The 16311-nt window shown below is 32.3% G+C and overlaps 1 protein-coding gene across 3 annotated transcripts in view; it reads right to left on the bottom strand.

The window, feature by feature from the left end:
* LOC108735330 (phospholipid phosphatase 1) overlaps positions 1-16311 on the bottom strand; it is a 64284-nt gene that overhangs the window by 9015 nt on the left and 38958 nt on the right. For 2 of the 3 annotated variants that reach the window (XM_018467252.1, XM_018467251.1), the window contains exon 2: positions 1105-1273. In XM_018467252.1, the coding sequence (XP_018322754.1) occupies positions 1105-1273 (169 nt within the window). Of the gene's footprint in view, positions 1-1104; positions 1274-7550; positions 7668-16311 lie in introns of those variants that run through there. The other variant, XM_018467253.1, reaches the window with a different exon arrangement.

A 16311-nucleotide genomic window follows, 5' to 3' on the forward strand; every position in this document is an offset into this window, starting at 1 on the left:
TTCTAACCTTTTCTACCCACGATATCCTCATCATCCGCCTATAACACCACATTTCGAACGCTTCTAACCTTTTCTTTTCCGCCGCGCCCACTGTCCATGTTTCGCACCCGTACAACGCCGTGCTCCAAACATACACATAATTTAATTTCTAAATTAACCGTTCGCGAGCACAGAAGTGACTTCTTTTTAGTAAAGGCGACACGACCCTGCGCTATCCTCTGCTTTATATACTTACTACTCCTTCCATCCTTACTTATCTGACTTCCTAGCTATCAAAAATCAGCCACTTCTTCTAATCTTTCGTCTCCTATCTTTATATTCGCTCTTTGCCTACTTTTTCTTCCCTTGCATATCAGTATTTTAGTTTTACTTTTATTTATTTTCATACAGTACTGATCTGTCAGTACCGCTTCCATTTTATTTAAAGCTATCTCNTGTGATTTTAACTGTTTATTCTAATTTATTACACATAAATCCATGTTTCATCATACTAAGTTTAACTACAAAACCACCTTGGACTTTCAGATTTTATAACATAGAACCTTACCTTGAAGATGCCCTATAATTGAGGCGAAACGTAGGTCGTTGGTCTCGTAAAAATAAAAACTTCTGCCCCATTGTAGCTTAATTTCTTACTTTATACAATTGGTAGGGAAGAAATGACAACAAAATGTTTGATTTCAATTCATAAGTTCCTTGAACGCATGCTACAATTGTCAATTTAATAACAAATGAATAGTGACAAAGTTACTACTTAGTGAAATAATGAGTACCCTGTAATGCTAAACTGTGCATTTACATGATTTCGTACTTTCTGTAGGAATTTTCATTCTAGTCAAAAACTTCTTTTGTTATAGTGAAAAGAGGTGAGGTACAATTAGACACGTTTTATGCAACAATGTTTTAGCATTTGTTAATATAAAGCAAGGTGAAGCGTTTTAAGATTTACGTGTTCACTAAAAATAATTCATTGTGGGGCAGTGGTTGTATAATATTCGCATAAATACTTATATGTATTCGTTCCTTTGAATATATCTAACATAATACAATAACGGTGTACTTGGCAACCACGCTATCGGGAAAACGTGAAAAGTGAGTAGTTACCTATTATTGCTATAACAACGTTGGAAATGAACGGAAAATTCAAGAACTGATTTCGTCTTTGTTTGCATGTGTTCGTAGAAGCACTTGCTAGGTCACTTTCCGGTACTGTGAGGCATGTTGCTTCCATTGGACGCTCAGGTAGCGCCACATTTGCCATGAGCTTGTTTTCCTATAATAAAAATTGTGAGTTATTAATGAAGAACAACAGACCAATTTTTATTTTAGACAGCATCTATTTAATATTTTTTAAATAAGAAACAGTTGAAAATGCTTATAATGAATATTTATCTGAACAACAAATTTTCACTATTAATTTTATTATACCCACATAAATGTTCCTACGGCATCCTCATACGAAGTATTGACGCAATTTGTTGGTGCAATCTTTCAAATATATATACAATATACAAGTATACATTCCTATTCTAATAGTGAGGCTAATTCAACCATGTAGTTTATCTAATATTAATGAACTGAAGATATTTTCAATTCTACTTAAAACTGTTGTGTCATTTTTTTTTAATTTCCAAAAACTCCATCATACCTCTATTTAATACTTTACCCATCTAATTTGTGTTGTTAAATATTCATTTTAATGCTTATGTATATATTTATTTTACCTACAAGCTATAAAATAGTGTCAACTTAAAATAGCAAAGTGGAAAATGGAAAATTATCTAAAAAAAGACCCAATGCAGTTTCGCGTTGATAATGGCTACCTTAGAAGTAGTGATGTAACGGAAGTGTCATAACGGAAAAACAGGCGAAAACAGAAGTAAATAGTAAATTTATGCGGAAGCGGAAGTGTAATGAAAAATAAGATTTTGTTAAGTTCCGATAAGCTTGCGCTATAAAAATGCGGAACCTGATGCAGAAGCGGATGTAAAATATTTGCGGAACTCCCGTAATTGCAGAACTGGAAGCAGAGGTCTGGTGCAACACCCCCAGTAGCACAACAATATTGGAAAAATATTACATTTACATATTGGTTCAATGATGGAAACGTCAGATTTTTTTTTAATGGCCCTATGTAGATTGTTAATATTAACCCAATATTGAAATTAAATATTGTATCAATGTTAGGGAATAATATGTGTGCAATATTTATTTTAAAAATACAGCCAATATTTGTTTTCCAGATTGGTGCAATATATGTTTTATATATAGTCACAATATATCATGTATACATAGGCACAATATCTACCCCATTACCATAAAAATATTGGTAAAATATTANGATGTAACGGAAGTGTCATAACGGAAAAACAGGCGAAAACAGAAGTAAATAGTAAATTTATGCGGAAGCGTACGTACATACACACATCATCAAAAAAATTGGCTAGCATGCTACTAATATGTTAAAACGTGGAAATATAATGAAAATTCCGATTTCACTTTTCGACCCAATTACAATAACTTCCTAATGGGAAGTTAATAAAAGTTATTGCAAAATATCTTCTACTAATATTGGATCAATATCGGATAAACATTGTATTAAAATATAGGAAGAAGGTACATCTTCTATATGTTGCCAATATTGACCAACGGTTAGTTTAGGTTAGGTTGCAATTTCTATGCGACCTAAAAGTTAACTATCAATCTTCCAAGAATTTTGGTACCCAAGCGCCGGGCAAAGTGCCTTTATATGGACTCAATTTTGTCAAAGATGTTTTATCATGTTAGATCAATATTGGATAAATATTCTATATAAATAAAGGAAAAGGTACATCCCTTGCATATATTGCCAATATTGGATAAATATTACATATCAATATAAATAAAAGTTATTGCCAAATATCTTTTGTTAATATTGGATCAATATCGGATAAATATTGTATTACAATATACGAAAAAGGTATATATCCTATATATTACCAATGTTGGTTATAAATTGCCAATATTGGGCCCATATACAATATTGTACCAATATAGAATAAATATTGGGCCAATGTCGTGTGCTACTGGGGACTGGTTAAAAGTGAGCAAAACAAATGTCCCCAGTGAGCAGGTTTTGTGGTAATTGAGAAGGATGAGTCTCTTTTTGGTTTATTTAAAATAAGATAATTATCAAAAATAAAAATTGATGAAAAGAAAAGGAATGTAAAATCTACTCATAAGTATTATGGGTTGAATGAAACGTTGAAAAGGATAGAAAACCATGCATATACTGTAGTATGAATTATGTACCTATACATAAAACACGAAGTAAAATCCTAGTTAACCTTTTATACCATTACATAATCGATTTTTTTGTACATTAAGTCAACGAGCAAACATGCAATAGTAGAGTAATCCTCAAGGTTGTTCGAACGATTTTCCAGAAGTAATAAAAACTCAAATCATAAAGTTAAAAAAAAACCGTACGGTTACTGTTCTAATTTTCACAGATCTGTAGTTCACCTAGGAATTCTTACAAAAAGTGGTTCTCAATTCGACTGTTTTTTTTTGTGTGTAGATATGTTGCGTGATTTCTTCGCCGATTGCCAACCGATTTTAATAATCCTTTTGTCATTAGAGAGGCTATACTTCTAGGGTGGTCTCTTAAATTTGAAGAAAATATTCACTTCTAAGGGTGGAAAATTAAGGGATGATTCCCATTTCTAACTTTATAGTTTAATTTATTCATGCAGAGGGTAGTCCATGAAGTACACAATATGATGCTCATTGATTTGATTTACTTACTATACAGAGTGTTCAAAGATAGAAAGGTTTCATTTAAATGCCAGCATAATTAAACACGTATTAATAAATATATACGAAACACTTTGACATTTAATAGTGGTTAATATCAAATATTAATGTGAAAATTAATTATCAGTTTCTTACCCATCATTAACCTAAGGTAGTTTATAGTGGGTAAAAATTGAAAATGAATTTTCACATTAGTATTTGATATTAACCACTATTTAACGTCAAAGTGTTTCATATATATAGTGTTAATATAATCAATGACATTAGTTCGACCGACCTGTGACCTCTCATTAACCTGAGGTTTATAGTGGTTAAAAAATTAAAAATGTATATTCAAATTAATATTTAATTAAATAGGTGTTTTAGAAAATACGACAANGAATGTCAAAATGTGGGACCATACAAAAACGCTCGACGTCTACTCTGAAAACTGTCCTACATTCATCGAAATCTTTTAATCAAAGTGTAAGAGCCCCAAAAGCTTTGAATTGCATTTATTGCACTTACATTTTACAGAAATATTTACTAGGATATACAATACCGAGGCTATTTAGGAAATCTATAAATTATTATTTCAAAGATTTTTTGATACACACATATCCTGGGAAATGTATACATTTCCTAGGAATTGTATGAAATTCGATATTGTACTAGGAAATGTATAAAACTAATGCTATCTGGAAATAAAATGAATAAAACATGTTAGTAAACCGAGAATCATAGTTATCAGTGTTTACGCGGTTCTATTGCTTGGTTAGGTTAGGTTTGGAGTTACGTTACTGTACGGTTGTTAGGTAGATTTATGATAGACTGGAGCTTCTTTAATGCCGCTGTCCGCTAAGCGGGCTGATATGATGGAATAATGTTTTCGAAAAGTTCGCTTCATTAGGATCTCCGTGCCCAACATATATATGAAAATGATCAGCATTATCACCTCTATAACTAAAAATTCAAGGCCATCGTGTTTGCTGAACAAAGGTAACCTCATAACCTCCGGGTAGAGGCTTTAAAGAAACTCTAGTCTGTCATAAATCTCCCTAATCAAACAATGACGTCATGAATGGATATAGGTACAACTCCAAATAACCTGCCGTATTATTGCCTATTTAGTATTACCTGTAATACATTTCCGATTGCTATTTAGGAAATGTATAGATTTTCTAGGAAATGTGTCTAATATAATTTATTTCACAAATTTTCGGGCGATTTTACGAATTATATATATTTTCTAGGAATTGTATACAATGACGGATTTCATATATTTCCGGTAACATATACACATGCCACAGCTCTTTCATACTGTCTAATACCTAAGTATTTTATTATATGTACCTATTATTTTATAGAAAAGTTTTTCATTCATACACTAAATACGTATGCTCAACTAGAATACTTTACAGCTGTACATTAATTTAAAAACTAATCATTAAGGACCGTAAAATCGCAAACGATTTATGACTCCTCGTGAATATAAATATGTCACATCCTCATTAATGAACTCGGCATGCTACTTTTATTGTAACTACACAATAACAGAAGTACTCCGGGCATGTTTGGTTAATCGTGTGCATAGTTTCGTTAAATACAAGCAGTGTGATTTTTTGCTCTATTTTTTGCACATGGGATTTGATAAAAAGATAACAATACTGTGAAATTTTCAAAAATCCTTTATTTTGTGATTAAAGGATACTTTGAACCTTCTAGCCAGAACGTGAAGCAAAATTTTTATACAAGAAAAAATTGTTTCCTTTGAAATTTGTACCTTGCCTCATGTCTTATTTATTGATTTTTGATGAGACTAACACACTAACTAAACTACAGATTTTATATTTTAATTATTTAAAAGGCACGCTTGTTGGCTGATCGTCTGCAAAGCGCTAATATAAGATGCACGAGTAGAAGAAAGACAGTAATAGTCAGTGAGAATGTATATTGTAATGTTCGTGGGTTTAACAAAATTAACTTCTACTACTGATAGCGACAAAAACTATAGTTATTTACAATAATTATTGAAGAATTTAAAAACACTATTAAATCATTAATAAACTTAGGTTATGAATTATTCTATTTATTTACACTACTGTTGATATATCACTATTCATTGCACTATTTATTTCACTGCTATCACTGTCAATTTATTTCTGGATTCACTTCTGCAACGGTCAATTTATTTCTTCTCTTTTCGGCGATCGTCTCTTCCTTTAAATACTCTTTTGTTTACTTTCGGGAACCTTATGGAAACGTCCGGATAATTTATTTTTTCTATGAGCTGTTTAACTGCTTTCCCAGAACGCAGGTACGACATACACATTTACAAATACGGCGCACATGAAGAAATGCGCCCGCGGCTAGTCGGCGAATCGATAAAAAATATAAAAAAAATCAAACAATATGAAAAACAGCCAAAAAACATTGTTTTGGCATTTGTTTAAACAATCGTGATTTAAACAATACCCGACCGGGTAACCGGCTGACAACCTATACCGTTATATTCAAGAGAATCTTCCGAACAAAACTGCGTGAAAAAATTTAATCCGAATAATTTTTCCCACATTGCCTAGACTACCAGGTGATTCTGAACTTTTGGAGACAGCTAGTTTCAAAAACCAGTGAACTCAACTTTTAGACAGATTGTTACATACTTGGTGCGAATTTGCGCAACCTACACAAATACTATTCGAGTACGAACTATGAACGATAATATGACTATTAATTTATTCATATAAACCATTAGAACCCCTTTACCGTATTTGTGTTGATGTAACTATTCACAGCGCTGAATTTCGGATGAACGTATAGTTGGAAACCAGCAGCGCCGGAGGAAGTGGCGACTTTTATTCGAATTGGATTGAAGAATTAAGTACCTACCAATTTAGTAAATAAATATTCAGTTATATCAGTATAAACATTGTAAAATAATTAATATCTCACTTTTGTTATTTGTTTGCTCTGGCGAATGTTATAACTTTAACAATTATGAATACTTATAACTCATAAGTTTTAGGTAAGTACTGAAGATATTACCATAAGTTTGGCATTTGTTACTATTTAATATTTACAATAACAAATTTATTTTGAAGTGAAACTTCTTTACGCACGGTAGGGTAAGTTCGTTCCATGCGAGTTGCTATGTAACGAAAACCTGCAACGCATTTCCCCCGCTGTCTTTCCTTATGTATATGCTTAAATCTTTAAAACTACACAACTAAGATAGAGTAATTCAAGAGGAAGGTTTATATGTATAATACATGTCTCTTAAGGATAACCCACAATAACCATTTTCTATCTTTTACTTTTTACGAGAAATAATGGCTTATTTACGAAGCGATTTTAAGCAACACAGCATTAATCCTTATCTAATTAAGTACTTTTAAATACATTGTGCATTTAATATAGATCAATATAGCCCTTTACAGCATGTAATTTAAATGAATATTTTGGAAGATATTACAGACTTAAAATGCAGGGACATAGCGGTTGCGGCGGTACCGGCCGATTTGTATTGTCTAATGACAAAAAAGCTGTGATTGTTGTATTTAAGACATTCTATAGTATATTTACTATCAGCATTGCACCCGTGCGAAGCATAATGTACAAATAATACCATTAAACCAATTCCTTAACCACTATCCCGGTGTCTTTCTGTGTTTAAAGAAGTTTCACTCCAGTACCGTGTTGTATAATTACACGTTGTATTTTTTTTTTAATCAGACATCAATCCTTCAAAAACAACAGTTAATCCTTTGTATGTTTACCTTTTTTATTTTACATTCAGTCTTGCTCACGTCCTGAAGGCACGACATAATTTGACGATGAGTTAAACTTAATAACGGTCAACACGTACCAGACATTCCTATTTTACCATGTATACGTACTTATCATGTAAGATACTGCAACTAGAAAATTAAATAATCAGAGGCAACCGGTACATTTCGCGGGTTAATCATAGCAGGGCGCGAACTGGGAACTGAACGCTCCAACGTTCGGCGAGTTCAAGGGTCAATTATGCGACGGGAGTGGGTGCGGAAGAAGAATTATCTAGTACCAAGCATGTAGCGCTTACATGCGAAGGGTGCCAAATAAAGAGGGACATGTGCAGAACTATAATATGGTGATCCTTTGTATAATATGAACGCACATAATTAGACAGCTGTTATTCGTATAAATGTAATACGTCATTGTTGTTAGTTGAATTGCTTATTAAATATTGGATATAGGCATAATAAAAGAAAGCATTTTTTTTTAAATTATTATTCAGTCATAAAAATTATTCAAAATTATTCTGTTAGCACAACTGAGGAAAACAAAAAATTAATAAGTAAATTTGTAAACTATTCGTAAAGCATTTTTGTTGCTTGACCACAGATGACTATTATCTATATTTTGGAACAATTCTGTTTATCCTAGTTTAACTGTTTTGATTTTAGCGAAAATAAACTTCTTTTTTTTTAATTTTCTCCCACTATAACCTACCTCAAATTAATGAGAAATTGGTACGTAAAGTCAAAGGTCCCGGGTTCGATTCCCGGCAAGGGTGTGACAACAGCAACAAATTTTTCCCTCATTAATTTAAGGTAGTTTATAGTGCGAGAAAATTAAAATGAATTTTCACATTAATATATGAAATTAACCCCTATTAAATGCCAATGTGTCTTATATTTATTCCTTTTTTGCTTCTAACGTGTTTTTCGTGTCTGTCCTTTCACACCTGAGAACTTTTCCTACCAGGGAAACCGGGCCAAAATGGGGCACTTAGGAAAAAAAAATCATCGTACAAAAAATTAACCTGTTTAATACAGTAACTTTTACTCAGTTACCAACATATGCACCTTTACATCAAAACTTTCTACAAGTTAGATCACTTAATTTTCTGATAATGAGGAACAACAACTAGAAACTCAAATTTCCCATTATGCCCCAACTACGGAAATGGTACAGGGTAAGAAGAACATATATTTTAATCAGCCTGTTACAGTTCATAAGTATGCGTATAATTGTTGGGCTCATCAACTTCAACACAAGCAGGGGCGCAACAGGGGGGAGAGTCCACGGGTGCCCACTCGATTGGATTGGGCACCCAGTCAATTCCAGTCGATTCCGATAATAACACAACTTGAAAGTTCGGTTCAAATAGTTCAAGCCCGTAAATGAGCAGCCGAACTCGATCTTTTCAAGTATTTTAATTCAATACATTGGTGACCTTTTTTTTAGTCATTTATGGTATTATGATGGGAGCACCCAGTCAAACTGTAACGTTGTTGCGCCCCTGAACACAAGAATTATATTATGAGCTCAACCATGACACACGCTACAAAATACTCATCCTTTAGTCGACTACGAATAAATAGATTTAGAGTTTTAGACCACTGCTTAGCCTTCGAGAGAACACTGATGGTTCGACTCCAAGTCTGTCTGTTCTGGTCCAATTTTTTCTGTGGTTTCGTTGGATCATTTAGGCAAATGCTGGGGAGCAGTAATAATAATTTTATTTCACATATGGTCTTTTACTTCTTTTCATTTCGTCCGTCTCATCTTTCTCATCGCAACCGCCACCCATTTATTCTTATGAGTCCTAAAAGAAGGCGTAGTAGCTGGTAGGGATGAAAGTTTTGACTGTAAACTACACGTATTTGATTTACAAATTTACACATTGATAGCACAACTGACGAAAAAAAAATTAATAAATCTGTAAAATATTCGTATAGCATTTCTGGTGCTTTGACCACAGATGACTATTATCTATATTTTGGAATTATTCTGTTTATCCTAGTTTACCTGTTTTGATTCTAGCGAATATAAACTTCTTTTTTTTAATATTAATGTGAAAATTGATTCCCACTATAGACTACCTCAAATTAATGACGAATTAGTGGTCAGAGCATTGGTGTGTAAAGTCAAAGGTCTCGGGTTCGATTTATTCTTATGAGTCCTAAAAGGAGGCGTAGTAGCTGGTAGGGATGAAAAACCAATTTTTTTTAAAGCGCACTATATTTTTTGAGCTTTTTATTTTTTTTTTATTCCAGATTTAGTATCCCGTTATGACCCCACCATCCTTTTGCATATAAGTTTTTCGTTATTACCGTACATAGTGAATAAAGACTGTACACTACAAGCATTTGATTTTTTGTTATTGTGGCGTGCCAAACTAAGTATATCTCTAAACGACCAAAGTATGTACTAAATTTCACCATCTACGGCACTTTCCAGTTCCAAAATTTACCTCTGAAGGTAGGTAAGCATACCATAACAGGATCTCCCACTAGTCGATCAAATTCTAACGCTCTGGCATAAATTGCACACTGGGATGCATTCGTACAATTTATAGTTGGGACTACTAATGATTAACTGTCAACAAAAATATCACTCTAAAATTCAATTTTGCTTTTCAGTTCACTCTTGTTGATTCAAAAATTGACAAATATCTAAATAAAATTAAATACTTATTTTTATTATTATTATTAAATACTTAGTTTTCTTTAGTGTATACAGCAAGTAATACATGTTAATTAAAAGTGTAAACTTAATGGGAAATTGTGTCACTTCAATAATATCCGAATGAGATGTCTCTAATTAAAGATAATCATTATCGATTTAATAAAATATATACAAACAATGAATTTAGCGGTAACAATTGGTTGGTGGTTGGTACTGTCTCTCCGTAACAGCTTTGTAACTATACTAAAAGATACTAACAACGAACTGGTAAGAACTGGTACTCCAACTTTCTCCTTTGCTATGGCGAAAAAAACTCTAATGGGGGTAAAATCCTTAGAATCTTTGCCGTTAAGAATACGTACACATTTAAGGCTGAGTGTTCAAATGGTTATAAAATCAGGTAAAAAATTATTTTGTTTGGCATAATGAACGTATTTCTCTTTGTTTCAAAAATGAAACAGAAAAAAATTGGAATATCTGAAAATAAATATGATGTTCAATTTTGCTTACTACCACTAAAGGAATTATTATTAATAATAATATATAGGAAAAGGTAAAATACTACCGAACAGAAGTATATACATTTACATACTAGGTAATGTAAATATAAATCCTTAATTTTTGTTGTTAAAATTTAAATTTTCAAGGTGTAATTATATAAGTAGAAATTGAAGATTGTGGTAAATATCTAATTAAACTAATAAGAAACTCACCCAAATTACTACTACAAATTGATTACTGCGGATACGTGCTTCGACCAGTTCTTAATGTAAGCATTATCAACGCGAGAACACAATTTGTAGTGGCAATTTGGGTGAATTTCTTTTAGTTTAGAGGTGTAATTATGACAAATGGATTTTAAATATAGAATATGAAATCCAAATTACTGAAATAAATAGATACAAACTTGTTTTCTTACCTCCATGGTGAAGATTCACTTAAAGCCAGTGATCAGATTTTACAACACATGAATTATTCTTTTCTGAATAGGTAGATACGAACTGTCAGAAACGTCAAATTACGCCAAAGTACATTTGAAAACGGTATAATGGCTAATTTCATTTACTTGTCAAGGGCATATTTCAATATTCCTATATTTTTTATATTCTAGATTAACATATTTTGTTTTTGATAAAAATTATAAATTATCCAATTAGTATTGACATAGTTTAGGGAAAGAGCGAATATAAGGATAGGAGACGAAAAATTAGAAGTAGCCGATTTTAGGTATCTAATAAATCAGATATGTCATGACGGAAGGAGTAGCAGGGATATAAAGCAGATGATAGCGCAGGGTCGAGTCGCCTTCAATAAAAAGAAGTTACTTCTGCGCTCGCGAACGGTTAATTTAGAAATTCGAAAAAGCACGACGCTGTACGGGTGCGAAATATGGACAATAGGCGCGGCGGAAAAGAAAAAATTAGAAGCGTTCGAAATGTGGTGTTACGGGCGAATGAAGAGGATACCGTGGGTAGGCAAGGTTAGAAATGAAGAGGTATTAGAATGAGTAAGAGAACAGAGGACCCTATGGAAGTCAACATGAAATAGGCGAGATAGCTTAGTAGGACACCTTCTCAGGCATGAAGGTCTAGTCAGAGACATATTAGAGGCAGAAACGGAAGTTACGAGGGGTAGAGGTAGACTTAGATTAGATTACCGTTCGCAAATACTATAGTTAAGGATGTGGGATGTTCTAGTTTTAGGGAAATACGAAGATAAGCTCATGATAGGAAAGAGTGGAGGTGCGTATCCAAGCAGTCTTAGGACTGACGATCTTATGATAATGATGAGTTTAACATTTAGGGAGGGGAGGAGGGAATGGCAATAGCTAGGGTTGTTACCCGTTTATTTAAATGATTCCTACCTTGCGATTTAAATAAACGATTAATGTGTTGACTAAGGGACTACAAGTCCGATTTTCCCTTTTATGTTCGTGAAGGGGAAACTTTTATCCAACATAACCTAATTTTTTTCTTTTTCGTGGTAAACTTTGCTACGTTTTGCAATCGGATAACGATCGTCAGTTGTCAGATTATGAGTAATACAAGGACTACTAAGTGAAACATGTGTAGAAATATTTAGTTTCAATTTTCAGGTAAGTAAAAGAAATTATTTCTGGCTCTCCGAGTACCCAACTGCAAAACCGTCGTGTTTTAGATAGGTAGTCGTAATTTCGCTATATGTGGAACCGGCTAATTTAGTTGCACAGCAATCCCTTATCGTATAATCATTGAGTAAAACAACTATGATTACGCACAGTCGAGACATATTTTCTTATCGTAAAATTACTTGCAATTTTGTGGAATGTAGTAACGATAGTGTTGTGTATTATTTACTAATTTAGAAAATTGCACAATAATAACTTACCAAGCTCAGGGTTTGATAATTTTTCATGAACATCGCAACATACGTCAGTAAAGACGGACTTTATCAAACAAAACAACTGATCTATATGGTTTGATTGTTTTTATGTACTAGTTTAATTATTTTTTACTTGTACCGATATCTTAATTTTTGTAGTAAACTACAAAATTTTTATCAAAAATATGTAGAAACGTCGAAATGATAAAAACTTAATTTTGACCAATGGTATATATCTTCAGTATGACCTAATAATTCTACATAAAAGTTAAAGTTATCAATTCTTATTATAGCACTTTTCCTGGCTTTACAATTATTTCTTTTATGCAAAAAATAAAATAGGTATGGAATTTTTGAAAATTTTGAAGTCAAGTTATTGAATCTAAAATGAAAGTAGTGATTGTTAATCTTTATTTTCACCGCACAAACTAAGAAAAATACTTTATGAAAAATTACTACAACGTTGTAGAGGTCGTTTTGTAGAAAATGCAACTCAAATTTATAATAAGGTTCACTAACGGTAAACTTAAATTTGACTTAAAATTGTAGTGGTAAATTGTAGGACAAATATCGACAGGGGCTCAGACAAATTCCTTACAATTTGACTGAAATATTTATGACAACAACTTCATGAATTTCATTACAAATTGTAGTAAGATTAAATACATTTTGTAGAAAATATTTATTTGCGTTTCAGTTTTCTGTTCTGTCTCAGATACATGCATACCTACAACACTATATATTGTATAATTGTTGTAAACAAATATGCTACAATTTCCTATATTTTTTTTTAATTATTGTATAGAGATATGCTACAATGAAAAGTAATTTTTAAGAGGAATTTGCAGTACATATTCTTTAACGTTGTAGCAGAGAGACAAACAGTTTGTAGGATAAAAGTAATTACAATATTATATTAATTTTCACTACAACATGTTTCTGTCCCTATATTTGCTACTATTTGTAACGAAAAGTTCTACAATTGTAGAAGTTTGTTCAGTAATACATGTTAATTAAAAGTGTAAACTTAATGGGAAATTGTGTCACTTCAATAATATCCGAATGAGATGTCTCTAATTAAAGATAATCATTATCGATTTAATAAAATATATACAAACAATGAATTTAGCGGTAACAATTGGTTGGTGGTTGGTACTGTCTCTCCGTAACAGCTTTGTAACTATACTAAAAGATACTAACAACGAACTGGTAAGAACTGGTACTCCAACTTTCTCCTTTGCTATGGCGAAAAAAACTCTAATGGGGGTAAAATCCTTAGAATCTTTGCCGTTAAGAATACGTACACATTTAAGGCTGAGTGTTCAAATGGTTATAAAATCAGGTAAAAAATTATTTTGTTTGGCATAATGAACGTATTTCTCTTTGTTTCAAAAATGAAACAGAAAAAAATTGGAATATCTGAAAATAAATATGATGTTCAATTTTGCTTACTACCACTAAAGGAATTATTATTAATAATAATATATAGGAAAAGGTAAAATACTACCGAACAGAAGTATATACATTTACATACTAGGTAATGTAAATATAAATCCTTAATTTTTGTTGTTAAAATTTAAATTTTCAAGGTGTAATTATATAAGTAGAAATTGAAGATTGTGGTAAATATCTAATTAAACTAATAAGAAACTCACCCAAATTACTACTACAAATTGATTACTGCGGATACGTGCTTCGACCAGTTCTTAATGTAAGCATTATCAACGCGAGAACACAATTTGTAGTGGCAATTTGGGTGAATTTCTTTTAGTTTAGAGGTGTAATTATGACAAATGGATTTTAAATATAGAATATGAAATCCAAATTACTGAAATAAATAGATACAAACTTGTTTTCTTACCTCCATGGTGAAGATTCACTTAAAGCCAGTGATCAGATTTTACAACACATGAATTATTCTTTTCTGAATAGGTAGATACGAACTGTCAGAAACGTCAAATTACGCCAAAGTACATTTGAAAACGGTATAATGGCTAATTTCATTTACTTGTCAAGGGCATATTTCAATATTCCTATATTTTTTATATTCTAGATTAACATATTTTGTTTTTGATAAAAATTATAAATTATCCAATTAGTATTGACATAGTTTAGGGAAAGAGCGAATATAAGGATAGGAGACGAAAAATTAGAAGTAGCCGATTTTAGGTATCTAATAAATCAGATATGTCATGACGGAAGGAGTAGCAGGGATATAAAGCAGATGATAGCGCAGGGTCGAGTCGCCTTCAATAAAAAGAAGTTACTTCTGCGCTCGCGAACGGTTAATTTAGAAATTCGAAAAAGCACGACGCTGTACGGGTGCGAAATATGGACAATAGGCGCGGCGGAAAAGAAAAAATTAGAAGCGTTCGAAATGTGGTGTTACGGGCGAATGAAGAGGATACCGTGGGTAGGCAAGGTTAGAAATGAAGAGGTATTAGAATGAGTAAGAGAACAGAGGACCCTATGGAAGTCAACATGAAATAGGCGAGATAGCTTAGTAGGACACCTTCTCAGGCATGAAGGTCTAGTCAGAGACATATTAGAGGCAGAAACGGAAGTTACGAGGGGTAGAGGTAGACTTAGATTAGATTACCGTTCGCAAATACTATAGTTAAGGATGTGGGATGTTCTAGTTTTAGGGAAATACGAAGATAAGCTCATGATAGGAAAGAGTGGAGGTGCGTATCCAAGCAGTCTTAGGACTGACGATCTTATGATAATGATGAGTTTAACATTTAGGGAGGGGAGGAGGGAATGGCAATAGCTAGGGTTGTTACCCGTTTATTTAAATGATTCCTACCTTGCGATTTAAATAAACGATTAATGTGTTGACTAAGGGACTACAAGTCCGATTTTCCCTTTTATGTTCGTGAAGGGGAAACTTTTATCCAACATAACCTAATTTTTTTCTTTTTCGTGGTAAACTTTGCTACGTTTTGCAATCGGATAACGATCGTCAGTTGTCAGATTATGAGTAATACAAGGACTACTAAGTGAAACATGTGTAGAAATATTTAGTTTCAATTTTCAGGTAAGTAAAAGAAATTATTTCTGGCTCTCCGAGTACCCAACTGCAAAACCGTCGTGTTTTAGATAGGTAGTCGTAATTTCGCTATATGTGGAACCGGCTAATTTAGTTGCACAGCAATCCCTTATCGTATAATCATTGAGTAAAACAACTATGATTACGCACAGTCGAGACATATTTTCTTATCGTAAAATTACTTGCAATTTTGTGGAATGTAGTAACGATAGTGTTGTGTATTATTTACTAATTTAGAAAATTGCACAATAATAACTTACCAAGCTCAGGGTTTGATAATTTTTCATGAACATCGCAACATACGTCAGTAAAGACGGACTTTATCAAACAAAACAACTGATCTATATGGTTTGATTGTTTTTATGTACTAGTTTAATTATTTTTTACTTGTACCGATATCTTAATTTTTGTAGTAAACTACAAAATTTTTATCAAAAATATGTAGAAACGTCGAAATGATAAAAACTTAATTTTGACCAATGGTATATATCTTCAGTATGACCTAATAATTCTACATAAAAGTTAAAGTTATCAATTCTTATTATAGCACTTTTCCTGGCTTTACAATTATTTCATTTATGCAAAAAATAAAATAGGTATGGAATTTTTGAAAATTTTGAAGTCAAGTTATTGAATCTAAAATGAAAGTAGTGATTGTTAATCTTTATTTA

Source organism: Agrilus planipennis, unplaced genomic scaffold (assembly GCF_000699045.2).
Source record: "Agrilus planipennis isolate EAB-ADULT unplaced genomic scaffold, Apla_2.0 scaffold45, whole genome shotgun sequence".
Lineage (NCBI taxonomy): Eukaryota > Metazoa > Arthropoda > Insecta > Coleoptera > Buprestidae > Agrilus > Agrilus planipennis.